Source organism: Lutzomyia longipalpis, chromosome 4 (assembly GCF_024334085.1).
Source record: "Lutzomyia longipalpis isolate SR_M1_2022 chromosome 4, ASM2433408v1".
In the NCBI taxonomy this organism is placed as follows: Eukaryota; Metazoa; Arthropoda; class Insecta; order Diptera; family Psychodidae; genus Lutzomyia; species Lutzomyia longipalpis.
The window spans coordinates 1,918,623-1,945,949 of NC_074710.1; the positions used below are offsets into that span (position 1 = coordinate 1,918,623).

General features: G+C 36.1%; 4 protein-coding genes across 7 annotated transcripts; 2 read left to right on the top strand and 2 right to left on the bottom strand.

The window, feature by feature from the left end:
• Positions 1-1,517: 1,517 nt before the first annotated feature.
• Positions 1,518-13,397, bottom strand: LOC129795445 (putative ATP-dependent RNA helicase TDRD12). Its single transcript, XM_055836723.1, has 11 exons — positions 13,179-13,397; positions 13,011-13,111; positions 12,835-12,949; positions 12,522-12,765; positions 10,999-11,671; positions 10,694-10,858; positions 8,947-9,537; positions 6,275-7,523; positions 4,886-5,066; positions 4,369-4,796; positions 1,518-2,669 (listed from the first exon to the last, which is right to left on the bottom strand). Exons 1-11 carry the CDS (start codon positions 13,341-13,343, stop codon positions 1,671-1,673), a joined length of 4,911 nt encoding a protein of 1,636 aa, XP_055692698.1. The 5' UTR covers positions 13,344-13,397; the 3' UTR covers positions 1,518-1,670.
• Positions 13,398-13,473: 76 nt separating this feature from the next.
• On the top strand, positions 13,474-21,567 carry LOC129795656 (putative RNA-binding protein Luc7-like 1). Of its 4 annotated transcripts, none has more exons than XM_055837114.1 (6): positions 13,474-13,678; positions 13,790-13,884; positions 19,341-19,439; positions 20,206-20,424; positions 20,490-20,702; positions 20,775-21,567. In XM_055837114.1, the coding sequence occupies exons 1-6, from the start codon at positions 13,618-13,620 to the stop codon at positions 21,027-21,029; spliced, it is 942 nt and encodes a 313-aa protein (XP_055693089.1). In that variant the 5' UTR covers positions 13,474-13,617; the 3' UTR covers positions 21,030-21,567. The 4 variants fall into 4 exon arrangements, with proteins under 4 accessions (XP_055693089.1, XP_055693092.1, XP_055693091.1 ...); XM_055837117.1 differs by lacking the exon at positions 13,474-13,678 and adding an exon at positions 14,294-14,354 and having other exon boundaries at positions 13,789-13,884; XM_055837116.1 differs by lacking the exons at positions 13,474-13,678; positions 13,790-13,884 and adding exons at positions 16,662-18,958; positions 19,069-19,128.
• A 1,753-nt stretch (positions 21,568-23,320) lies between these two features.
• On the bottom strand, positions 23,321-24,608 carry LOC129795722 (28 kDa heat- and acid-stable phosphoprotein). The gene is made up of 4 exons (XM_055837199.1): positions 24,423-24,608; positions 24,084-24,171; positions 23,630-24,018; positions 23,321-23,565 (listed from the first exon to the last, which is right to left on the bottom strand). The coding sequence occupies exons 1-4, from the start codon at positions 24,430-24,432 to the stop codon at positions 23,528-23,530; spliced, it is 525 nt and encodes a 174-aa protein (XP_055693174.1). The 5' UTR covers positions 24,433-24,608; the 3' UTR covers positions 23,321-23,527.
• Positions 24,609-24,613: 5 nt separating this feature from the next.
• On the top strand, positions 24,614-27,262 carry LOC129795610 (uncharacterized). Its single transcript, XM_055837051.1, has 4 exons — positions 24,614-24,863; positions 24,944-25,056; positions 25,130-25,241; positions 26,294-27,262. Exons 1-4 carry the CDS (start codon positions 24,696-24,698, stop codon positions 27,122-27,124), a joined length of 1,224 nt encoding a protein of 407 aa, XP_055693026.1. The 5' UTR covers positions 24,614-24,695; the 3' UTR covers positions 27,125-27,262.
• Positions 27,263-27,327: the final 65 nt, after the last annotated feature.

Sequence of the window (27,327 nt, forward strand, 5' to 3'; positions counted from 1 at the left end):
TGAGATCATTTTACAAACTTCCAAAAAAAAAAAGATTTTGAAGATGCACAAATTTCCCCCGAAGAAACCCTCTGCGCGATCTTTCCCACCCTTGAAATTTTCTTCTCAAGGGAAATTTAGACAAGAAAATCGAGAGAGAAAAAAAATTCAATCCACGTCACTTAAGTGGAAAATGGTGTGAGGGAGTGTGTGGGTGCGGAAATGGCGCACTGACTCCAACGGCGCGTCGCGACGCACTGATCATCTCGGGGTGATCGAGAAAAGAAAAGCAATCGCCTCTGGCGCAAGTCGAATTCACTTTGATGGATTATTTCGTTGTGGAGAAAAACCTCCCAAGTTTCACGACAATTTTCCGAGAGAGCAACAGGAAAATGGCCGGAAAACATATTGCGGGGGAGTTCATCGAAAAATCGAACACTTTTACTGGGCTGATGCCGTTTTTTTTTAAATGCTGATGAGACCTGTTAAACTTACAAAAAATCATGCATTTTTCACGAATTTTCCTTATCTGAAGCTCACGGAAAATGTGTAAAAATTCGTCTAATTTATGTTCAAGAAAAAGTAAATTCATAATTAAAAAAATAAGATCAAAATGAAGAAATTGTAGGAATGCAGTGAAACGTTCTTTTCTTAACACGATAACAAGATGTATAATACCAGAAATTTTTTTTACACCACGTGTAATAAATAACAAATATTAAAGTGAATTGTGGCACAACTCCCTCTGAAAATGAAGAAAAAATGTGATTTTTCTAAACATTTTTTTTTATTTTGAAAATTATCCTTTTGAGAGTGTAAAATTTTATTTTTTCTTTCAAAAAATATTTTGATTTTCCTGAAAATCCAACCGGATAATACTGAAAAATGTAATATTTCCTAAACAGTTGTTTCATTTCTATAAATTCTTGGGGGAAAAAACGCATTTTGCAGCATTTTCTGGACGTTTTTTCGGGAATATCGAAATATTTTCTAAAAATATAAAAAAAAAAATTCTTTATATTGGACGTATAATTTCACTCCATCCTCTCAGAAAAGCAAGAAAAAGTAATAAGAATTGGAAAAATGTTAAGAAATGTTGAATTTTTCCGCATTTTCTATCGGAATTGTCACATAATTCTTATAGATAGTGTAGATCGTGTAGACGGGAGGACCTAAGAATCAATTTTGGACCAAAATCTATTCTATTCCAAAATAGCATTTTTTCGCTTTTCTCATCGTCCGGAAAATGCTGACGTATTTTTCCGAAATAGTTTTTTTTTTAATTTTATTTTTTGTAAATCAAAACCAAAGAAACTAAACTGAGAAACTAAGTAAACCAAAGAAACTCAGAATCTTCCCAGACATTTCGGCCCCGCTCAGAGCCTTCTTCAGTGGCTAGCTCAAATAAACACCCCTCGACAAAATTAGTAGAGTCATTTGCATTCTTTCAACGTTCTCTGGGTCTTTCCGGGAAGAAAATGCAGGGAGAAGTACTCCTGGATACTGGAAAAAATAAAATCCAAAAAAAGTAGAGAAAATTCATTTTTTCTCGTAAACTTTATTAGAAAAAAAATTCAGATATTTAAAATAATTCATTTCATTTTATAATTCATTTTTTTTAAGAAAATTTATGGCAAATTTGAACGTTTTGATTTAATTTGTCAACATTGTGGGAAAATCTTTTAAAAAATTCATTTTTTTGGTGGCACAAAATGATCTTCAAAGTGAATATCTCTGTCAGAATTGAAACTACTTATGTCGGAGCTGTCTTCGGCGGGGCTTCCTTCACTCTCTCCCGGTGATCCCTTCTGGATGAGAGGCTTCTCCGATCCGTCTGACTCTTCGGTGTCACTCTTTACCGCTTCAATGGCCTCCCGGAGCCAGGAAACCTTCTCCGGGGGATCCATGAGTGTTGGCCAGTTGAATTTCTTTCCGGAAATGCATTTTTTCAGCCTGATAACAATACTATTCCCACGCACACGTACCCCACTGCTGGGCACAACGATGCACCCAAAGAAATTTATCACACACCCCTGCTGTGGTTTATCCTCAAACACCAGGCCGAGTGTGAGGTAGTTCTGCTTCAATTCAACCTTATAGTCCTTCATGTCAACCGCTGTGACGTACAGAATGATATCCTGACTTGTCTGACGCCACTCAATGGCAGGAGCAGGAAGCAATGGCTTCAACGGAAGTGCTGCAGCAACACCAGATGAATCCCCTGATGCCGTTCCCTCCGTTTCCAACTTATTGTACATCACACTCTTCTCCTCCTTCTCCACCTTTCCCTCCTTCTTCGCAGCTTCCTCCTCTGCTGCCAGCTCCTCATCCCAATCCCTTTCCTCTTCCAATTTCTTCGATAAATCCTCCAGAATTTGCGGATGTTCCTCCACATCTCGAATAAATTTCTCCACAGTCGCCCATTTGTCATTTCGCACGCAGTAATTCCCCTCAACAACACGTTCATTCACCACCGGAACATCCTCCCCGGCCGCCAGGAGGATCACATAGTGCACCTTCACTCTCCAATTGTCCCCACCCTTGAGCACCTTCTCATCCACCGTGTAAGCATTGAGGGCAAATTTATCGTTGGGCACACGGAAGTACTTCTCATACATCTCATCATTTCCTTCCTCATCCGAGAACTTTGACGCCCTCTCCGTCACTCCCAGCAGTGCACAACGAATGGCCTAAAAAAGATTTTTTTTGTTCCGAAAATTAAAGAAAATTAATAAAATTTTTAAATGAAAAAAAAAATGATTCTTTTCATTTGCTGAAAATAATTTCTTTTTTATCAGGAAAATGCTTTCTTTTCGATCCAGCAAAAAGGAAAATTGAAAACAGTTTTTTCTTTTATTTGAGAAAAAAAAGGAGGATATTCATTTTTGTGCTCAAACATGAAATACCGTAGAAAAGGGTAACTTTACTCATTTTTGTGCAAACTGTCCACAAGGTCCACAAAGTCCACAATTTTTTTTTAAATTCATTTAAATTACTTTGCACTAATAAATTAAACGTTCTTTTAATTGTTTTATTCGGTATTGTTTTATTCAAAAAAAAATTTTTTTTTAAATAAAAGAATCTTTTAAAAATTCATCCAATTCTAACTGAACCATTTTCTAAATTATCTTTGTTCTTCGAGGATGTTTTCTACAAAGTTCCATCAAAATCGATTCGATAGATTTATTACAATAAAAACGTCATTTTATAAAAATTAATGATTTTTTTTTTCTTGATAGACTTTTTAATAGTAACACAAAATAGTCAAGAAACCCTAAATAAATCATTAGAAATTGGCTAAGAAAAAATCCTTACCAATGAAAATTTAGTCTGAGTTTATTAAGCAACGAGGTAAAATGTCGCTTCGCTCCAATTTACCTCGCCCCGCTTCGCGGGGATTTTTTGCGCTTCGCGCAAATTTTAGACAGAAAATAAATTGTGATGGTTTAAAGGCAGATTTGGGCCATTTATCGATCCCAAAAGAAAAAAATTGCAAAGAGAAGAAATCATTTTCATACAACATTTCAAGCGCCAAATTCAAAAATTCGCAAAAACTGCATGAACTTTATATGGGGGCTACCTGAAGGGGGGCTTTGGGGGTAAAATGGATACGGCCATCTGAAACGGCCTGTTATAAGGAGCCTCTGTACCAAATTTCATCGCGATCGGTCAAACGGTGTGGATTTGTATAGAAAAGTCGGAACGACGATTACCAACAAACAGACCTTTCTTTGTTATATAGAAGAAGATCAGAAAAGAACTTACTTCTTCAGTATTTTAAAACGTCATTTCCGCCTTTCTTTATTTTTCTATTTTTCTTATTTTAATTAATGTTTAACTTTCTCCCGGAAAACAATACAAATAAGATGAATATTAAGAGTTTTGCGTCCTTCTTAATTTTTTCCGATTTTTTAAATTTATCTTTTTCTATCATGTTAATTAATTTTCTTCCTGAATTTTCACCTTTCCGAAGTAATTTAAAAATATTTTTGAATGTCGAATTTATCATTCTAACCTTACTTTTCCCTGTGTGATTTTATTCACCAAAAAATGGGTAAAGTTTCGCGGCTTTACAGTATTTCATTTTTTCAACACAAAATTGAATGATCTCCTTTTTTTCAAACAGAAAAATTCTCTCAAAAAAACGCATTTCCTGTTAATCTTAAGTCAAGGATTCAAAGAGAATTTTTTAAGCAAAAATTTTCAAAAAAAACTTGTTTTCAGCGACCAAGAAATCGTTGAAACAGAGAAAATATTTCAAGGATTGCCCCCGTAAATTCCAAGACAAGATTTTAAGACAATTGTTTTTCAAATAAAATTATTCATAAAATTTCACAATTTTCCCTAAAAAAATAAAAATTATTTAAAAAAAATAAGATTTTTACTTACAAAAAACGGATAATCCTTGATGAGAGCTTCACTAATCTCAAAGATTTCTTCTGATTTATAAATGGAGAAATATCCTTCGTCGACAAGGAAGAGATGGTATTCATCATCATCGGGTGTTCCTTGCCAAATCTTCGCACGAATGTACGTCTCATCCATGCGTACGAGGCAGTGATTGCCAACACGGAGATCACGGAGATTCTTCAGTCCCTGCTCCACGAAGGTGCTTATTTGTTCATTTAGCTTCTTAAGGGCGGGTGCTCGTGTGAGATCCTGCACGTAGAATTCCGTTGGAGATTCAAAATTCAACATTTGCACATTCACAAAAGCCTCCTTTGCCAAGGACATCCACCGTGAGGGAATTTGTGGTTGTGGAGCTACTGCTTCCTCCGGAGGTTCCTCCTCCTTTGCCTCCTTCCTCTCCTCCAATCCTACTCCGGAAGAGAAAAAGACAAAAGTTTCCTGTTTAAATGTCCTGCATTTGAGCAAGAGAAGAAAACGATAAATGAAAATTCCTCACCAATGGCCTCTGCAAGATTTCTGAGGAAGTTAATATTCTCCCTGTCCCACTCCATGCCAATTTGCTCATTGAGAATACGATTTCTCAGGGAGAATTTCACAAAATTCGTATGATTCGTGTCAAAGTATTCAACACAGAAGAGAGATTTCACGTAAATTGTCTTGTTGAGCGTTAGTTCAATCTGAAAAGAAAAAAAAAATACATCAAAAATAGAGATTTTTCCACGTCCAGTTATAAAAGTTGGTATAACACAGCGCGGAGGGGTCAGTCTATGCGTTGGAATTTAATTTGTTAGCAGTAATGGGCAAAATTGATTTTTATTTGTAAAATTAAGCAATTTCAAAGATAAAAATGCACATATCTCTAAATTCTATAAGAGCTACAGAAATTTATTGACTAGTTATGGAAAGGTCCTGAAATAATCTATAATTTAGGATATATTATGATATTTTTCAAGGTCACCTCTAGAACACAAAATGGCGGACTTTTCTTTTACAAAATCATATTTTGGCATTTTTTATACTGAAGGAATGGTTCTAAAGATTTCTGATGTTCTAGAAAGTTGTAGAGTTTTGCAAAACCTTTAATTTGATACCAAGTTGAGTAAAATCGGACAAGCCGTTCAAGAGATATGGCTCTTGGAACTTTTCAAATTCAAGAATTTTTCAAATGGCTATATCTTCTAAACGGCGACATAGAATTTCTTCATTTTCGGACTGATGAAAGACATTGAGTCAGGCTACAACATATCAAAATTTAAAGGAAATCGATGATGGGGATTCGGAGATATTGCCCCTTAAAGTTAGGCAATTTTTGTTTTTGATTTTAGCGCCTCTTGCAGTCATTTTTGGAACTTGAAATGTTATAGACAGTTGTAGGGCTTCTTGAAACCTTTCATTTGGTACCAAGATGGTCAAAATCGGTCAAGCCGTTCTCAAGTTATATCGAAAAAACACTTTTTGCTTTATGCCGCCATTTTTGATAAACCGCTTGACCGATTTTCAAGTATGAACTGTTGATGAAAACGTCTCACTGAGCACTACAATATACTAAAATTTCAGACCTCTAGCTGTAAGGGAAGTGGTTGACGGTATTTCAAAATGGCGGACGGCGGCCATCTTGGATTTTGAAAATGCGAAAAAATGAAATTTTACACCCACATTTCTATAGAAAACTTCAAACCGGAAGTCTCTATGTCTCACTGTTTTCGGGTTATAAGGCAAAGTTTGGATTAAAAAATTTCCACCAGCATTTTCGTAATGTGGGGGATGTCTAAAACGTGCTCATACCAAGTATGAGGCCGATCTGAGGGGGTAGGTTTTTCTGACGATTACATTACTTGGTGTTGGCCACAATTGTGGTATACCACCTAATAAAGGAAAAACAAACCTCTCCGAGGAAGGCAAGATTATTCGATTCATTGGCTTCCTTAATCCATTCTTTGACTTTTGTAATTGATCTTGCATCCCATTGCATTTCATTGTCATTCGGCATCAAGCCAAAGAGGCGTATATCAATGAGCTGATGGGGGAAATCCCGGAATTCCTGTGGGAGCACAAGGAGATCCTGTACTGAGACCTTTTCCACTGTTTTGGGTACATCAACCCCCGTCAGGGAGACCATGACCTTTGACCTCTCACACACAATACTATCCACCCGTACCCGCAAATACGTGTGATCAAATGGAAGCACGTAGATGTCATTCTCTGCAACATCCGCCGATGACGGGGTGAGCTGATTCCCCTCGCACATCATATGCCGATTGAGATCATTCTGGAAGACCAAGAATTTATCACTCTGCATCTCAATGCGCCACTCACTCTCGGGCGAGATACGATGTGGCATTGAGTGCTGCACATAGCCCTGAAAGTGCAGCGGTGTCAGCACATTGACAATCTTCATGCGGATGAAACCTTTCGTGGGCAGGAGCGGGGATGGCGCATCGGCTGGACTAAAATTGTGTCGATGCACACAATCAAAGCGCTTTATGCGACATTCCCCGAATTCCATCATTGCCGGACACAATGGCACGCCCCGTGCCAACTTCCTGTGCTCCTTCCGCTCCAGACTTGCCTGCGCACAAGCCACAATCTCCGGTCCAATGGCAACACGACTGAAGCGCTTTAGCATGAAATCAATCAATTTCGGCAGCTGCAAATCATTGTCTTGGTCGCAGAAGATGTCCACATTGACTGGTGGCTTTGTCGGCTCCCCACCACTTGTCACCTGATCCTCATAGTACTCAAAACACGCCACAAAACGCTGATCGTACATACTCCACTTTTCCGGCAGGCTAAAATGAATGAGATTCTGTATGTAGCGCACATTGATGTGCAACAAGCAGGCATCAGTGCACAAAATCACTGCATTCTTGTGCATTTGATGTGTCTCAATTGTTGTCGTTGTAAATGCCATAACAGACACACTGGCCTTCCGGAGAACATCCGCCAGGTGCTCCACCTCTTCAGCTGTATTGCAAATAACCATTGTTGGTTCATGAAAGTAATTCTGCGTTGACAAAATTTCACGCACAGCACGTACTTTCTCGTCACGCGTTAAAATTTGCAAATTAAACTTTGCCCTTCCGTACAGGGCAGCCTCAACGCCCGATGAGATGCACAGCATTGGATTGTCAAACCTTTGGGGCAAAAGAAAAATCTCTTATACTCATTTCCATTTTGAGAAATATTTAAGTTTGAATTTGGCGCGCGTACGAGGCGATAAAGTCATGGTGGTGAATTTGAATGGTGAATAAAGAAAAGGTGGGGAAAATAAACCATTTGGCTTGAAAAATGATGATAATTCGCCAAAGAAATCAAAATATCCAACAGACAATCATTTCCGTCCTTTTCTTAGTCTTAAATTGGTAAAGACTGAGGAGCAAAAGCCTAAAGACTACTAAATTCTAGCAAAAAGAAGTGAAATTCAATTTAGTACTTATTCGGCTTAAATTTAGTACTTTTTCCAACTGTATTCTGTATACCTTTTAAGCTAGATTTAACCATGTTTTTGGTTAGAACTCCGTATAATGTTTTCTGCTAGAATTTTAGTACTTTTAACGATTAAATTTAGTACTTTTCGATTTAAATTTCTTACTTCGAGTAGATTTTACTATTTTTTGAAAATTCAATCTCAGGAAGTTAATTCAATAATTAAAAGTACTAAAGTATAAAGTATAAACAAAAGTACTAAAATATAATCAAAAGTACTAAAAGTACCTTCGGCCGCTGAAGGGACTTACGACTTTTTCTTTTTTTCGCCTTCGAAATTTTAGTTGAAAACATACTAAATTCTAGCCAAGAATATATTAAATTCTAACTGAAAAAGTTCTAAATTCAATCGGAAAAGTAACTAAATTTAAGCAAAAATCTAAATTCTAGCCAAAGTGAAATTCAATTTAATACTTATTCGGCTTAAATTTAGTACTATTAATTATTGTAGTTAGTACTTTTTCGTCTTGAATTTACTTTTGCTTCGGCTAGAATTTAGAAGTTATTTTTTAAAATTCAATCTTAAGAAGTAAATTCAATAATTAAAAGTACTAAATTCTAATTGAAAATTTAAACCGAAAAAGTTCTGAATTCAATGGGAAAAATATTAGTTTTAAGCTGAAAAAGTATTAAATTTGAGCCTAAAAAGTACTAAATTTATTCTTAAAAAGTACTAAAAAAGGGAATTTTAACCGAGAAAGTATAGTAATTTCAAGCCGAAGAAGTACTAAATTTTAGCTAAAAATATAGCAATTTCAAATTGAAAAAGTTCTAAATTAAGGAATAAGTACTAAATTTAAGGAAAAAATAAGTATTAAATTAAAGCCGAAATAGTACTAAATCCAAGGCGAATTAGAACTAAATTTATCCTTAAAAGTACTAAAAAAGTAAATTCTAAGAGTAAATTCAAACCGAAGAAGTACTAAATTTTAGCTGAAAATAAGAATAATCAGATCTTTGGAGATATTGTTATTATTCAATCAATATATTCGCCAGATAAACACCCCTTAAAGGCAAAGGAGCGCAGATAAATCATTTTAAATGAAGATAAAATAAATTTCCAACACTCACCTTTTGAGGAAACTCATAAACTCCGGCATCCATCGTGTTGACGTGAACACCACCTGTGTCTTAAACTTCCCGTGCTCATCGACACGCGACATGAGAGTCTTCAGGATGGATTTCAGTTGTTTCCCATAGTGCTGCACAATGGTATCGTAGTCATCCACAACAATATACTGCAAATCTTCCAACTGAAAAACATCCACTGTCTCCTGTTGGGCACACTCCAGGAGTCTCTTGAAGCCCGGAACAGTCGTGAAGAGCACATCAAAGCCATTCTGCAGCTCAATCACATGATCACGCGTCTCACAGGGTGCCGATGAAGCCAACACAGTCAGCTGTGTTCTGTGGCGATCGTTGAACCCATCGAACGTCTTACTCGTCTTCTGCACCTTCCGGCTTGAGCCACAAATAACAATGGCACGTGCCCCCACATTCAGCCCCAATGTCCCATCTTCCTGATCTTGCTTCATACGCGTGTACAGCATTGGCAGGTAGGCCAGTGTCATACCGCTGTTCCTATTCCCCACAAGAACAGCTGAACCACCACGGAAAATGTGTGGCCATGCGTGAGATTGAATACGATGGACATCATCAATGCTGCCGGGAAGGATTATTTTTATTTATTTTTACTTCATTTTATGGCTTCTTTTTTTTTTTTAAAGAAAATCCTAAGAAAACAATTTGTTAGATTTTCTTTGAGATTTTTTAAAGATTTAATAGAAAAAAAAATCCCTAAAAACCGTTAAAATCTTGTCTTATAGCCAAGACACATTTTGTGCTATAAAAAAATCTAATTTATGTGAAACAGAAGTATTGTAGATGTATGAGTGAAGAGGAGAACTAAAATTAAAATTATAAGTAAAAAATCATTTACAGCTTTTATAGTCGTAGGGAGCGCCTAGAATTTTATCCATAACAACATTTTCATGAATTGAACGTGTGCGCCTTAGGAAAAAAAATCAGAATAAAAGTTGTTTTATAGCAAAATTATGGGACGTTCATTAAATTAATTTGTTTTATTAATATTTCTTTTTAATTCCTTTCTTTGTCTAAAACTAGAAGAACAATTTTATAGCACAAAATGTGTCTCCGCTATGAGAACTAAAAGTAAAATTCTTTTAAGTAAAAAAAAATCATACATAAAAAATATTTATAGCCGTTTTAGTCGTAGGTTACGTCTAGAATTTTATCTATAACGGAATTGAACTTCTGCTCCTATGGAAAAAAAATCATTCAGCAAAAATTAACTTGTTTATGGCAAAATTATAGGACGTTCATTCAATTAATAATTAGTTTTTTTTTTTATTTTCGTAAAATTATTATTTTTTAATTAACAAAAACTTTTTAATTTTTTTTAAAGATTTTTTTCAATTTATATTTTTTCTAATGACGAAAAGTGGAAAAGATTTGGATTATCTTACGACATGTCGGCACGAAAGTTTTGTGCTAAACAATAGTTTTTTCTAGTAGATCTTAAAGCTTTCTCAAAGAACCAGAAATAAGATATTAAAAAAAATTCAAATTACTCTTTTTAAAAGAAATGTAAAAGATTAAAAAAAAAGAAATCTTGGATAGGATTAGTTTAAGGCCGAATATTTCAGAGCCCAAAACGTCTCTCGCCACAAATATTTCTTAGAAAATCAAAATCTTAAATCCTGGAAATTCAGGCAAATTCCGGGGACTCTGACCCGGCTTGAATGCCACAAAAAAAAAGAAAAAAATTGAATGAAATTGAATTAAAATAAAACTTTACCGGAATTGCTTCAGCTTCTCATGGACTTCCGGACAAAAGAAGGCATCTGTGATCTTTTCAACCATTGTCACGGGTAGTGGACAATGTACCAGGACTCTCTGGTACCTCTTCTTTGCTGTACGCGCCACCGGAGCCTCACCCAATTCCCGCAAATCCACTCCCGGACTATAAAAAGAAAATTGGAGAAAATAGATCAAGTTTATCTTCACCATTTTATTCATTAATTTTTTTTTATATAATTCTTTCATACATCTTCTGTAAATTTATTATTAAATTTTAGGCCTTAAGATGAAGAGGATCAATACCTGTTTGGATCCATTCCGGCTCTGCGCATTGCCTTCTCCATCTTTTCTTTTGCCTTCTTCGACGGTGCATGCTGCAGCATCCCCGCTGGCTGTGGATTGTGATGCGATCGTGAACTCTCGGAGAGGCCATTTGTGGGCATGGTGGATGCTGCGCCATTGGAGGACTTATTTAACTTCTCACGCGCCATCATGCGGGCCTTTTCGACATTTGCATTGTAAATCTTCCGTATATCCTGATCACTTGGGCATAAATTGGCCGAATCGGTATTTGAGCTGCCCGACATCCCTTTGAAAATGTCATCTGCTGTAATCCTCTGCTTTGGCTGTTCGTGTGATTTTGCTGCATTAGGACTGAAATCACCATCATAGCCCCTATCAATTCCCTGAGGCTTTGGAAGTGGCTGCGGTGTCCAGGAGGATTCAATTCGCCCAGCAGATGGGGGCTGCGATGGTTTCTGCTTGGGCGATGGAAGCTTCATCTTTGGGAACTTCTCCCGGGATGTTTGATGCTGTGGGTTGAATGTACTGACGGAATCGTCAAAGTTATCATCGAGCACATCAATGGATTTCTCCACCCACTCATTTACGGAACACCTGTTGATACTCGGCGTCGTCGCTGGGGAATTCTCCTCACCAGCAAGACGCAATTTACACGCAACATCCCGCGAAATAACTGAAAAATGCAGGAATTCTCAATCAGTTTGCAAGATCTTGGCTTGATTTTCTTGGATTTTCTTGCTATTTCACAGATTTGACGGTTATAATTTGAAAAAAAAAAAAAAAGATTTAAATTGTGGAATAAATATGTAGCAAACTTCAGGTGAATCCGCCATTAAACTTAAGGAAGTAACGAAAAGCATGAAAAAAGCGATTTTTAGCTAATTTTTGTGGAAAAGGAACTAAATTACTTAACTTGCAATGGATTGAAGGTATGGAAAATATACAAAACGGGAAAAAAGAATAAAAAACATTGAAGAATTGAGAAAGTGAAAATTGAGGTTAGGATAAATGACGCCAAGCCTACTGAGAATAGAAAACGAAAATGAAATTTTCAGGGAAATCAAGGAAAATTCAGGTTAAAATGGGAAGGAAAAATGATTTTTTTTTCAAATTAAACAAATAAATTAGATAAATCGAAATTAACGCTGAAGGACCTACAAAACAGAACGCTGAAAGTAGAAAAGGCTTGTTCCTTCTAGGCTTAAATATCATGCTTAATATTCTCTTCAAAAAGAATACAAATTAGCTTGAAAAAAGAACAAACTTTAGGCAAATTAATGAATTTTTGCTCAGAAATGAAGGAAAAGCTTTAAACTAAGTAATTTCAAAGGAACCTTGCACAAAAATCAAAACTAGGAAATAAACTTTAAATGAAATCTAAATGAATAAAATAATTAAAGCTCTAATTCCTTTCAGCTTTTTTAATTCAATAAAAGCTTTTCCTTGACTACTTCTTGATTACAGTTCTAGGTTACTTCTAAAACAGAGAACACAACTTGAAGAAAAAAAACGAATTAACTTACCTTCTAAAAACTTCTCAGATTGCTGGCTGTAGTCTGCAAGAAGTTCCACAGCTGTGAGGGATTTTCCATTAGGTAGGCGAAATGTGAGATTCCCAAAGGCCGTATTCTTATCGGGGGAGCTCTTAATCTCAAATGTAATGCTGTCAGCAATGTTGATTGCTTCGCGCATCAATTCAATTGCATCTTCAGCCCATACCCCTCCGCAGTCAACCATTTGTATTCGCATTGTGTTGAGATTGAATTTCTAGAAGATAAAGAGAAAGAGAAGCATAAAGGAATGCCCGGAAATGAGAATTTACGAAGCAATCTTTACCCTTTTTGCTGGGATAAGCTCAAAAAGACCCCCTTCCCGAACAATTTTCTTCGACGGAAGTATCACATTCTTTGGCATGGGGCGAATTTCCTTCTTCCTCGCCTTCTGAAGCTTCCTGCAAGTAGACAAATCGTCATAACAGTGCTTCCGGGTGCAACATAACGGGCACAACTTACCCACAATCCTCAATCCACAAGGTTATGTTTCCATTGAGAGCAATTTCACGCACAACCGCTCGATCCCACACAGCGGAATCTCTCTGGAAGTACGCCACAGTCTACAAAAAAGGGTACCCGTTAGTTTTTCCATGTTGTCATGGGGCGCAGGGGCCACAAAGAACTTACCTCCCCAACAGCCGGCGTCCAAGTTTCCGCATTGAAGCTCTGTGTCCGCAGAGCTCGATCCAAGTTTGCGCGGAAAATACTAATTTCCTCATCTGGATGAAATTCCTCGCGCTTAAACCAGAATCTATGGGGATTCACGAAGTAGGTTATAATGATATTTTCCATTTTCACGCTTTTCTTTCCCAAAATATCACAATTTTCGCTCGCCGCGTCTTTTTTCTTGTTGATTCTCTTGGAATTCTTCTTCTTCTTTCTTCAAATGAAATTTTCGCCGCTTTCGCCATTGCGAGAAAGTGTGGTGGTGGCGCTGGCGTCGCAAAGAAGTCAAAAGTGAAAGTGAAGTTTCTTTGGGGAGTTGATTTTTTGACGAAAGAAGAAAATTTTCTAATTGTGTTTTCTGTGGATGTTTTTGGGGGAAAAGGCGTGAAAAGTGGCAAAAATGACGGCAACGGATCAAATGCGTGCCATGCTTGATCAATTGATGGGCACAGGGCGCAATGGTGCGTTGAAAATTCTTTGTGAAAATTTTCTCTCACGGAGAAATGTCAAAGCGCCCCATGTTTTTTTTTTATATAACGCGTCACGACGTTTTTTTTCTCCTTTGATTGCAGGTGAAAACAATCGATATACGCTGCGTTTCCACGATGGGAAAGTGTGCAAAAGTTTCCTCCTTGGATGCTGCCCCCATGAAATTCTCGCCTCCACGGTAGGTACCCCCCGGAATGTCCGGAAGTTTTTTTTTATTATTTACATAAACAAACGGGGAAGGAAGGAAAGCAATTTCATAAATAAATAAGCTGTGTGGCCTCTGGATCTTCTTCCCAGGAACATTAAAAAGCCTCCAGTATGTTTTCCTTCCTCACCCTCTGGATCTCTTCAGCAGAGTACCAGAATTCCCACCCTCCGCCCACCCCACCCACCTCCCTTTCATGTAGAGTAATTTCCATTGAATTTCTTTTTCTGCAAAACTTTATTTTTTTTCCTTGCCTCCTTCCCCTCCAATTGTTCCCACTCCACACCCAAAAGAAAACAAAAAAAAATAAAGAAAAGAATCTTCCAAAGATCGTGCGAGGAACTCTGCTTCTTCTTAATATGTTACGATGTATACTTTTCAGAAAATGCCCATCGCTTTTTCTGTTAAGATGTGGATAGAAAAAATGTTAAATAGGCCTCTTTGTAAGTACAATTGCCGTACGTATTAACCAAACAAACAAACAAAAATCAATCAGTATCGATTTCTATATATACCTCCTCTCCCACCTACCCCTCAATATATATCTATGGAATTTATATATATTGCCAATCTGTGCTCTGACGGCTTGTTTTGTGGCCATCAGATTCCATGTGCTTTTGATTTTATCAATCCTTGAGAGAAAAAAAAATAAGAAAACAATTAAAAGAGTTATGGTTTCGCTATCATTATCTTGGGGAGCACACACTAAATTTTTTTCTTATCATTATGCATTTTTAATAAGATTCTTATTATGTTGAAAAAATGTTTAAATGAATGGAGAATGTTTCGTGGAAGATAAAAATAGTGGAGCACCTATGGAAAAAAAGGGGGCGGTTTCTTACAAAGCTTACAAAAATTTCTTTAGTATTGTATCGACATGTCCGAATGATATGAACCATACTCGAGTATGGCTGCCTTCAAATATTATATCCCTGTTAAATAGAAAGAATTTTTCAAGAAAAGTTTAAAGAAAAATTCTTTTTTCCGCGAAATAAAAGCTATTTTTCTTCGGGTCATGAAGCATTTGCTGCAATGCTGCATGGTGTTTCTTTTTAGGGGGCTATCACACTTAAGCTCCAAGTGCTTAAGCATCATAACCTCTATATGAATACGAGAGAGACAACAATACTGTTTTTTTCTCGTTCTTTCACATGTAAAAGCTTAAGCATCTAGTGCTTAGAGCGTGTCATAAGGAGTAATCACACCAAAGCTCTAAGCACTTGATGCTTAAGATTTTACATGTGAAAGAACGAGAAAAAAACAGTATTGTTGTCTCTCTCGTACTCACATAGAGGTTATGATGCTCAAGCACTTGGAGCTTAAGTGTGATAGCCCTGATAGGCAGTGAATCTTGTTTTGTAGAATCGGTTGAGTTCAGAAAAATTGGTCTCTTGTAAAGGAGTTATTTCGAGAATAGCTCATCGAATAAGTACATAAAAAAGTTTCAAAGCTTCGACTAGGTACCTCAAAATTATACGATTATTCGAATCATATTCGATTATTCGAATCATATTCGATTATTCGAATCATATTCGATTATTCGAATAATCGAAGCATTTTAAAAGCGAAGCAGTTTTTTGCAGTTCTTCGAACACGCTTCGATGTTCATATCGAAAGTCCGTGGCATGTCGATATTCAAATAAACTTTGCACCAAAGCTCAACCAATTAGAAAATTATTTGATCGTTAATTAGCTAATAAATACTCTTCGTGTATCTATCAACCAATGAGAGAGCTTTTTTCATTCTTATTATTTCTTTACATTTCAAGAAGAGATTTGTTGATTTTACTAGTCGAAACCAGCAGTACATCAGTCATACATTAACGTTAAAAATTATAGAATTATTGAATTTTGAACGTTAGTTATATTTATTGTTTTATAACTTTTTTAGCTGTGATTCTTTCTTCAAAGAAGCACAGCTTCTGTGTACACTCAAAAATGCAAAGTCGTCAGATCGGGCTCAAACTTAGGATGAGCACGAATTAGGGTCCCTACATTCCAAAAAATGGTGGCGCCAAAAATCTTTCCGGCCGGCCGGCCGGCCGGCCGGCCGGCCGGCAGTCCGTCCGGCCGGAATATAACGCTATATTGCAAGAGAACGGTAATAGATAGAGACTTGCGGTCAACGGCAAAGTTCATATATCGGGTGGAAGACATCCGATTATGAAGTCAAATCCAACCCCCCACCCCCGCGTCCGCCATTTTGAATAACTGTCAAATTTTGTTTTCGCTATATCTCAGCCCCTATTTTAGCTAGAGGTCTAAAATTTTGATATGTTGTAGAGGCCATCAAGACCTTTCAAACGATACCTCATTTTTGAAAATCGGTCAAGCCGTTTAGTCAATATGGCCGCCACAATTTTTCATCGAAAATCGACCATAACTCGAGAACGGCTTGACCGATTTTGATCAACTCGGGCTCAAATGAAAGATATTAACGAGCCCTACAACTGCTCGAAACATCGCAAGTTCAAAAAATGACCGCAAGTGGCGCTAAAATCGAAAACAAAATTTTCGATGAGTTTTCGATGAATATCTCGAGCACCGCTCTATAGAATTGCTTCAAATTTGGATATGTTATAGCTGGCTATAATATCTATCACCATGCCAAAAATGAAGAAAATCTATGTAGCCGTTCCGGAGATATCGCGTTTTAAAGTTAACATGTCATATCTTGAGTTGTTCAAGTCTAGCGCCCCGCGAAGCGGGGCGTTTTATATATACATATACAAAAGTAAAGTAAAATATATATAAATGCATAGATATATACATTATATATACATATAAAATGCAAAGATAAATATATATAAACTGCAAAGATAAAAATTAAATATAGCATGGATGGAACAGTATAAAGCGAAAGAACGGTAAGTAAAACTTACGGGCTGTGATTCTTTCTTTGTCAGTGAAATGTGAAATTGACGGAAAATTGGGGATGGGCAAATTTTAAGTAAGGCTTTCTCGCGTACCGAATCACAGCCAACGCCCACGATTAAGGCTTTTCACAAAATTTCTGAGCGTTGGCTGTGATTCGGTGCGCGAGAAAGCCTTACTTAAAATTTGCCCATCCCCAATTTTCCGTCAATTTCACATTTCACTGACAAAGAAAGAATCACAGCCCGTAAGTTTTACTTACCGTTCTTTCGCTTTATACTGTTCCATCCATGCTATATTTAATTTTTATCTTTGCAGTTTATATATTTTTTGTCTAAAAAGAAATCTTTATGATTCAAAATCATTTTTTAAAAATTACTTTTAATATTAAAAACATTTTTGAAATAAATGTTTAGGTGCTCCATTATTGTATCACGAAACACAATATCTCATTCTTTACTGTATAGAAAAATAGTAAAAAAAATTCAAAACAAAAACAGGGTTAAAATAGATTTATTTTTACAAAAAAAAAACGAAACCTTCTGTTAATCAATCAAAATGGAAGAAAAAATAATGAAAAAAATCTTTAATTTGTTCTTGAATACCATTTTTTTTTTAAATATTTCTTTAAAGAATTCTTTCATCTTGATTCTTAGATATAAAAAAAAAATACTTTTAATGTTAGTCCTTTGCAAAAAAAAAGTCGCCTGAAAAGAAAATTAGGAATGTATTTTTTGTGGAATATTTTCATCCCCCTCGGTGAGATTTTTCCGGAAAATATTGGGTACGTACACAAAGAAAAAAAAATTCTCAATGAGAGCAAAAATTCAACAGAGATTGTCAAGAAAAAGAAAAGAAAATCTAAAATGCAAACAACAAAAATCCAAAAAGCAAAAATCAAAGATGTGGAAAACCACGTGAAAATTGTACGTAGAACCCTTGTTTACTATGCTAATGCATTTTTCCCTTCAACACACCGTTGGTGTCCTTTCTGTGGGTGAGTAGATTTTACAAGAAATTCATCAAGAAAACGTTTCAGCAAGAATTTTGAAGAAGAAAAAAGTCGCGATTTCGAATGAAAAAAAAAAACTAACAATGAGATCAATGATTTTCTTCCCTGATGATCATCATTGTGGCTGTGAAATGATCCAGATGGGGAGATGATCCGGTCAAATGGGGGTGTTGTCCTGAGTAAGAGAAAACTATAAATTTGTATTTTTTTTCCTTTTTCAATTATTATTTTTTGTTAATTTATTTTTTAACCAAAACAGTCACACTGCAGAATGGTACGTCCTATTTTTTACTTAATTTTTTTTTAATATAAATTGTAGAGGGTTTTTTGTTGGAAAAAATTTTCTTTGTTGAAAAAATTTTTAAAAATTTCGTGATTCAAGAAATTTTCTTTTTTTTTTGTATATTTCTTTCCGAATGTGAATAATCTACGGGGCATTGTAGGCACGGCATAATGGGCATAATGACTGATATTCGAAAAAAAAGACGCCATGAGTTTTACAGAAAAGCAAAGACACAAAAAGTCTGTAAGTCTCTCTCTCTTTTATCACTATTCTATGTCTTCTGAATTAAAAAAAAAAGATATTTCTTACACTAAAGAAGTTACTAAAGTAGTTTTTTTCAATTTTTGGGATAAACTATCAGTCATTTTTGGTTGAAATTTAGTCAAAAAGTGATTTTTGGAGGTTAGGAACGGTTTGAGTATGAGATTGTGGTCTATTTTGTACTCTAGAGGGCCTAAATTGCTTTCTGAAAGTATATTGAAAAGTTAATTTGAGTTTATTCGAATTTAATATTGATGTTGTAAAGATTTAAGTTTCTCAAGAAAATAAAGAAATTTTTTTTTTAAAATATAAAATTAAATAAACATTTTAGCAAATACTCAAACCATATAACTTCTAAATTTTAACAAAAAAAAATGACGGTAGTTAACCAAACAGAAAAAAAACTACAAAAATGATAAAAATTTCCACGCAAAATGTGAAGAATTATGTAAAATTTTTGATTTTCTTTTTTCACAAAAGAAGAGAAAAAAAGCATTGAGTAAAATATAGTTTGTGAGACGACGAAGTGTGAGTATGAATACAGATCTCTGCAGATCATCCATCAACATCGATCCACAAAATATCACACAATTTCCCGATGCCTGCATCCAAATATGGTTCGTCAAAAACAAAATATAATATACAAAAAATTATGACTAATAACATAATATTTTGTCAAATTACTTTTTTTTTTCTTTTGTAATTTAATTTTATTCTCCCCCTTTAGGATGTGTGTGGTTACAGGGCCTAAAGCAAAAGAAAAAAAAAACACATTTAAAGTTAAAACGTGAGAAGAAACAAAATTATTTTAATTAAATAAAAATCATAGACTTTGTTTTTTTATATATTCAATTTTTAAATAATATTTAGAAATATTTTTAAAAATAAAAATGAAAAAAGAAAGAATACACAGAAAATGTGAGAAATTTTTTTAATTATTTTGCTCTATGCAAAGAAAACTTACTTGAGACAATGCTCTTTTTCTTTTTGGCTGATCAGCGTATGGATTTGGGCGAATGCCCCAAAGTACATGACCTTGCTCTTCGTGCCGATTACGAGAAGGCATCCAAAAACAAGGATTATTACTATGATATTGAGGTGAGTTTGTGATGTAAAATGATAAATACATCTAAAAGCCAAGTTTACGCTGATTAGTACTTTTAATATTATTGACATTAACCCGGCTGACAAATTGTGTACAAAATATTTCTTGATTTATGAAAAAAAAATCATGAACCTAACAAACTTACAGGATTAACATTTTAGAATATTTTTTTTAAATGAATTTTAATCCGTATTTGCATGATTAAGAAGTCAGATAATCTGATGGAAATTATTTGGAGTTTTCTATGAAAAAAAACCTGCCGGGTAGTATTTTTCGACCATATTTTTTACGCGTAGTGTAAAAAATAATTTATTCAATTTATTAACATTTCATTCTAAATTAATATTTTTCTACGCAGCAAAACAACGTGTAATAAAGGCTTTAATGTGTTAAAAATAAACGGAAAGGTCTGTCGGGTAAAATTTGTCAACCTTTTTTACGCGTGATGTAAAAAATTATTCTTTGATTACAATTTTGAACTAAATGATTGATTGTAAATTAATATTTTTCTACATTGTTTTAAAAAAATAGGTACGTGTAATAAATTAAAAGGAAAGTCCTATCAGGTAAAATTTAAAAACCTTTTTTTACGCGTTGTATAAAAAATTAATTTTTGAAATAAATAATTCTAAAATAATATTTTTCTACACTGCAAAAATACGTGTAATAAATTTGGCTTGAATGTATTAAAAATAAAGGGAACCTTCAATATTACACATAATTAATAAATAAATTAATTAAAAATTATTGAATTTGCAGGCAATGGAACATCTTCAGGCTTTCATAGCTGATTGCGATAGACGAACTGAGGCAGCTAAGAAACGTCTAGCTGAAACTCAAGAAGAATTAACAGCCGAAGTAGCTCAAAAGGCCAATGCAGTGCATCAATTGGCCGAGGAGATTGGGAAGAAGTTGGCAAAAGCTGAAGCTCTTGGAGAAGCTGGGGAAGTTGAGGAGAGCATGAAATTGATGGGAGAGGTTTGTTTTTCTTTGCAGTTTTTTTGTAGCTGGAAAAATAAATTAATTTTCCTTTTTTTTTGCAGATTGATGAGTTGCGTTCGCAAAAGGTAAAGGCGGAACATGAGTATCGTTCATCAATGCCAGCAAGTACGTATCAACAGCAGAAGCTACGTGTTTGTGAGGTTTGTTCAGCCTATTTGGGTATTCACGACAACGATGTGCGTCTTGCTGATCATTTTGGTGGGAAACTCCATTTGGGCTTTATGGCCATCCGTGAAAAATTGACCGATCTTGAGGTGAGAGAATTCTTTTTTTTTTAATTTAATTTTGAATTTTTAACGTTTTCTTTTTGTTGCTTTTTCCGGTAGAAAACTGCTGGACCACGGAAGGCAGAACTCCGCAAGGGCGGCAGTCGCAACGAACGTGAGTATGAGGAGAGAAAATCTCGCTACTATGTGGGTGGGCGGGAATTGGATAGGCGTTCACGGGTGCATCGTTCACGGAGTCGCGACAGGAAGATGGGAAGTAGCAAGCGTCGGTCACGATCACGTTCACGCAGTCGCTCAAGGAGTCGCCAATCGTCGCGACGACGATCGTATTCGCGAGAACGCGATCGCAGATAAATATTAAGTTTTCTTGCAGGGAATTAAAGAAAAATCCGTGCTGCCGACGTCAATGTTCAATTTCAGCTTGAAAAAAAAAGGAAATTAAAAAAAAAAAGAAATATAGGGATTAAAAATTGAAAGAAAATATTACAAAATGTATAAAAATTATATTTAAAAGAAAAAGAAAAAAACACCTTAATGATTTTTAGAGATTGGTTTAAGATAAATCTGCCACAAAAAAAAGAACAATCTTCATGAAATTCCGTGTTTTTTAAACAGTGAAAAAAAATGGTAATAAAACAGACAAAGTGCATAAAAGAGGATTTCGCATAATTCGAGTCATTTTCGTGAAGTAAAATTTTCCTTTTGGGGTTTTTTATCACGCGCGCAACGGGGAAGAATAATGAAGGAATGACTTTTTTTTTCATATAATACTAATTTAATATTCAATGTGAATGTCAATAGAATCCTCTTTTATTTAATTAGCTGTATATGCGTTGGAAATTACATTAATTGTAATTGAGAAGAAATTAAATAAAATTCTTGTGAGAAAAAATGTTGAGTTTGTTTTTCTTTTATAAAAATTTTTTTGCTGGTTACTGATACGAAAATATTTCCACGGAGAATGAGAAGGAAGAAAAGTCTGCAGAACACAAAGAGAAAATCAGTAGTACGGAAAATGCCAAAAAATGATTGGGCAGAAAACAAAAAAAAACGGAGGGGCGTAAAAAATGACGAGTTCTTTGGAACACAAGAAACATAAAAGTCTACGGAACGCGAAAAATATCAAAACTTAATACGCAAAACCCGATAAACAAAGAACTAAAGAATTTTAAAAAAATGAAAGAATTTCCATACAACATAAGAAACACGAAAATCCGTAGAAACTATTGAAATCGATTAATAGTTCATGGAACATAAGAAACCAAGAAAAGAGCTGAAGAACACATGAAACAAGAAAATCCGTAGAACGGGTAAACCTTTACAGAACGCCGGAACGTAAAAAATTAAGAAGTGTTCCTTGGAACGAAACACAAAAATTTGCAAAAGGCGAAACAAAGTCCATGATATGTTTCGGTTTCATAGAACATGAGAAACCAAGTAGGAAGCTAAAGTGCGTAAAAGAATCCGATAGTGGTTCTACGAAACACAAGAAATGAGAAAAATATTCTATACCTATTGGAAAAAAAATTGAAAAGTTTATTAAACATTAAAAACATCTAAAAATGTTTCATTGAACATTAGAAACTGCAAAAGATACATAAAACAATCAGAAAATAGTTTCATGAAACACGAAAATTACAACAAATCGTGCTAAAATCATAGGAAATATTCTTGGAACATGAGAAACCAAGAAAATTATTCCTTATTTGGGTTAAAAAGTCTGACTAAAAGTTTTACTGGAAACATGAAAAAAACGACAATAAAACTCAGAAATTTAAATAAACATCAGAATAGATAATACAGAAGAAAAAGTATTTTACAGAACCTTAAAGGCCTAACCAAAGCTTTTTGTAAGAAGACGGGTTTCGTTGCTTTTTTCTCACTTGCTCCTTGTCAAATTGTATCGCGCTGTCACTGTCAAACACGAAACGCGGTTATAAAACATAAAAATCGCGTTTCTTGTTTGACAGTGACAGCGCGACACAATATATAACGGGGCAAGTGAGAAAAAACAACAAAACCCGTCTTCAAGAAACCGAAATATACGTAAAAGAAACAAAACTCCGCTTCGAAGCAATTCTAAATTCCGCAGAACGTCTAAAATTCGAAAATATTTCCACTTTTCTCACATTTTCAGGCTATTTTCGAATTTATTACGTTTTAACTTGTTTATTATTTACGTTGAGATTGTTCACGAAACAGAAACGTATAATCCTTGTTTTGAACGATTTTTTTTCGGATTCCGCTGAACTTTTTTTCGTTTTGTTTCAAACTATTCTCATTTCACAAATTCCATCATTCTGTAAATTTTACACGATCTGCTGTATTTTTTAAAGATATTAGCAAAAATTAGAATTTTCTGACTGTATTTAATAAGATAGACGGGGGACGCGGGGGACAAATGGAAAATATGGGCTAAAAATCCGATTTCTGGAAGAATCCCTGAGCACAAAAAATGCGATTTTCCACACTTTTTTTTTTAAAAAACTTTCACATGGCATTTTCCCGTTTTTCCTATCGATATGAATTTCTAATTTTACTCTTTCGAGGTCTTTTTAGTGATCAACTTTCGAAATAAAATGATTTTTTGCCGCTGAATCTTGGGGGAGTTTTTGGATGAAAATGAATAAAGTCCTTTTGAAAGATTTTTCTTCTAAATTCAGCGCTGTGAATTCAATTTTTTTTTATTCCATATAGAAACACATTTCCTTAAATTTAATAAACAAAATTCAGTGAGTGTGTGCCTAGGGGGGGTGGTTGAGGAGGAAATTCAGTTAGTCTTGTTGAGAGAAATGTCCAATTGGGTGGATTCCGGATGCATCCCATGCGACGGGAGGCTTTCCTGTTGGCTATCAAGCATTCGAAGCCTTCTTCCGGGCTTCTTCTTTCTCTGCAGGAGAAGAGAGTCAAATAATTAGACAAAAAGGGTTAAATTTTATCAGGAATTGCATTACCTTTCTTCTCCTGCTCCCTCCGGGCAGCTGCTTCAGCCCTGTGCTGCTTTATAATGGCCAAACGTGCCAAATCTTCACGTGCCTGCTTTGTTTTCCCCTCAGCATGGAGCTTCATGTACTGCCTACGTGCCTTCTGCTTCTGAATCTGCTCCTGCTCACGACGTGTCAGCTCTGGCTTGGAGGCCTCACCCTCCTCGAGACTCATTCGTCCCACCTTCTGGATTGTCTTCTTCGTCACACGATTGGGATTTTCGATATCAATCAACCCGGAAACTCCTTTGGGCTTCTCCTCTTCCTCACTCTCCTCCTCGTCTTCCTCATCACCACCCTCGGATTCCTCTTCCTCCTCATCGGGACTTTCGCTCTCACTATCAGATTCTTTCTGCAATCTTAAGACAAATAAAAAGGATTTCTTACCCTTCTCAGAAACTTTAGAAATCTCCACAGAACTTACTTCTTCTTCTGCTCCTTCCTGCGCTCTTCCTCCAATTCTTCCGGATTCGTAAAGTGGCGACTGCGCCCTTTGTGATTCACAAATTTTCCTGGCAAAGAACACAAAAGTTTGGTTATGTTTACATTGAATTTTTCTCACCCAACTCCCCCAATGAAAATTCCCCAAAACCCCCTCGGAAAATTAAGCAAATATCGACATTTTCTCATCAAAAAAACCTCAAAAATCTTCTAAATTCTGCAAAACTTATCAAATTTTCCCGTGAAAATGCGGTGGGACAAAGACAAGGCAAATAAATGAGAAAATTGTGAGAAAACCTCCATATTTTTGCCTTTTTCTCACCTCGTGGCATAGCTAATGTGAAGTATTTGAACAATCACAGGTAAGAGAATTCCCTACAAGGTAATTTTCACGGAAAATAATCCAGGAATTTCACACAATTTCCACGCAAAAAAAAGCCAAAACTAAATTTTTCTTCTCTTTGACACCTCTTCAAGAATTTTAGGCTGCGTATCGTGTGTCGTGGCATTTGTGACGTTTACTCACCAAAAGCATTTGAAAGGTTTCTTGTTGTCTTTCACCGCGAAAAGTGAGAATTTTGTGAGGAATGAAAAAATGTTTGATATAAAAATCACACAATTCGTTAATCCACATCTCTTCTATTACCAACTGGAGGAGGATGAGTTGGGGAAGAAGCCCTTCGAGGAGGATTTGGAGAGAATCCTCCCTGCTAGGGATTATTTCGTGGGATGCAATCAATGCTATAGCCCAGCAATAGGGGAGGTGAGTTTTTTTTTCATTGGTAAATTCCCAGCAAAATGCTGACTATGCGGATTCTAATCGCTCCTACTCGTATTTCACAGATTGTTGGCCACTACAATATGATTGAGAATAAATGGCTCCGGGCACAGGTGGACTACGTTACGTACTCACTGACCAATGAGAAGGTTTACTTCCTCTTTGCACTGGATTATGGGTAAATTCAATTTGTCTTTTCGGGGATTCGCACGTGGAAGTTGGCTAATTGGGTATCTTTGTGGTCATTTCAGGTACTCCCTGGAGAGTATTGGAAAGTGGTTGAGGCCACTTCCGGAGATTTACAAAGTTAAATCTCAGAAAATCTTCATGGGTGGCATAAAGGATATCATTCCATGCGATTTGGTGAGTTTTCCACCCTTTTGGGGCATTTTCCTGTAGAGTATTTTCCTCTCCTGATTACTTTTGATCATTTTTGTGGGATGTCATGGAATATTTTCCTTGTTTTCCGGCTTTTTCTTGGGACTTTTTCTTACATTCTGATCATTTTGGGTTTTTGGAAACCATTCAATTGATTCAAATGATTAGCAATTGAAGGGATTTATTACACTAGGAAACAAATTTTTAGAAAGAGACGAGATGGCATGAGAAAAAAAATACTATTCTTCTCACTCTGGCATTTTGTGTAGGTGAGTTTTTTTTTAGTGTGTGCGTGAAATGTTTGTTTGTAGTTGTGCGGAAAAATTTTAAAATATTTATTTTTCCGGGAAAAACTCATTTTTGGAGCGCCAAAAGTTGGCGGGTGGCTCAGGGGGGCCCAAAGTACGTTCAGTAAAAATTTGGTGGCGCAACTCCCCGGATTTTTTTGGGGAATTTGCACGACTTTTTCTGGCGCGGATTTTGAGAGTTTTGAACTGACGATGCCAAACGACGCGGCGTCGCTTCCTGGTCACAAAAAAGGTAATTTCGCTGGGAAATTCGGTGGAAAACGCGAGAAAACTGCGAAAAACTTATTGTGGGAGGGAGACAGTATCAGTGACGTGCACTGTCTCATTTTCTCTTTAGTAAAATGTGCCAAAAAATAGCAGTGGTTGCTTTTGGAACTACTTTTTTACCGCGCCAAATTCAAAAGTAGTCAAAAAAGCATGAATTTTATATGGGGGCCTTGTGAAGGGGGGCTCTGGGGGGAAAATGAATGTCGTTGATAAAAACCGCCTGGTATCAGTAGACTCTGTACCAAATTTCATCACGGTCGGACCAACGGTGTAGAAATGCATAGCTGTACAGGAACGAAATTAAAGAGAGACCTTTCTTTATTATATAGATAATAAAATAAAATAATTATTTGATATTTTTCTTTCATATTTCCCATCAGATCATCCCTTAAGATAGGTAGATAGATAGATAGAAGATATAGATTTAAAAAAAAAGCTTTTAAAAAATTCAAACGTTCACAGTGGGTGAATCCAGTTTCCGGGAAACAGGAGTATGGCCCATCGAAGCACTGGAATCGCGGGGCAGTCATGCAAATGATCCGGATGATTGATTCATCGCATTCAATGACGTTCACCCCGGAGTTCCGGTTGACAAATGGCCAGCATTTTGGCAGGTTGCACATTAAGACACTCACCCTGGACGTTGAGGATGTTGCCACGGTGCTGGCTGGGATGAATTTTGCCCTAAAATCCGAAGACTTCCTCGCGGATTTGCCGAAACTCTTCACGCGGCACTTCCCTCGATGGCAGGGAAATGATCGCAATGCCGTGAGCTTCGGGCTGAGCACCGTGACACCGCAGCTGTATCCATTGGCAACGGAGAAGGCACGTGGGGACGATGGGGAGGACATTGAGAGCAATTTTGTGCATTTGCAGGACAGCACGGTGGGGAAGGTTGTGTGGAAGTTGACGCGGAATGAGTTGGATTACTTCCGGAATGCGGCAAATGTGAAGGTACGCAGCTGGCAGGAGCAGAATGCCAAGTACTTCCAGGAGAATCCCATTGACGGCAATCCATATGGGCAGGAGAAGGTGAATGAGATGCTGAAGATGCTGGAGATGTGTACGGTGGAAGAGCGTTCGGAGGCAAGTCGCAATGTGCCCAAGAAATTGCCCGTTGTTCCGGAAATTATGGAGAAGAAGGAACAATGCGAGGAAATTGCCCAGCCACGGAAGATCAACATCAAAGCCCTCCTGCAGGAAGCCATGGATACTCCGGAGACCCCTGCTGTGTCTGTGAGGGCTATTGCCAAGCCAAAACCAGCTGGTTACATCCATAATACCAATGAATGACTGAATTATTAACCGCTAAAGACTCTTCTTTTCTTTTTTAAAGTAAATCTTGAATTTATTACTGATCTGTGAATTAAAGACGCCATTGAAGTTTTTCTTTTCTTAAGAAATAAAATAAATATTTTTTCTACAAAAAAATGATTAAGATTTGTTTTCTTACAAAATCCCTGGAAGCTGTAAGTTTGACGGATTAATCATTTGGA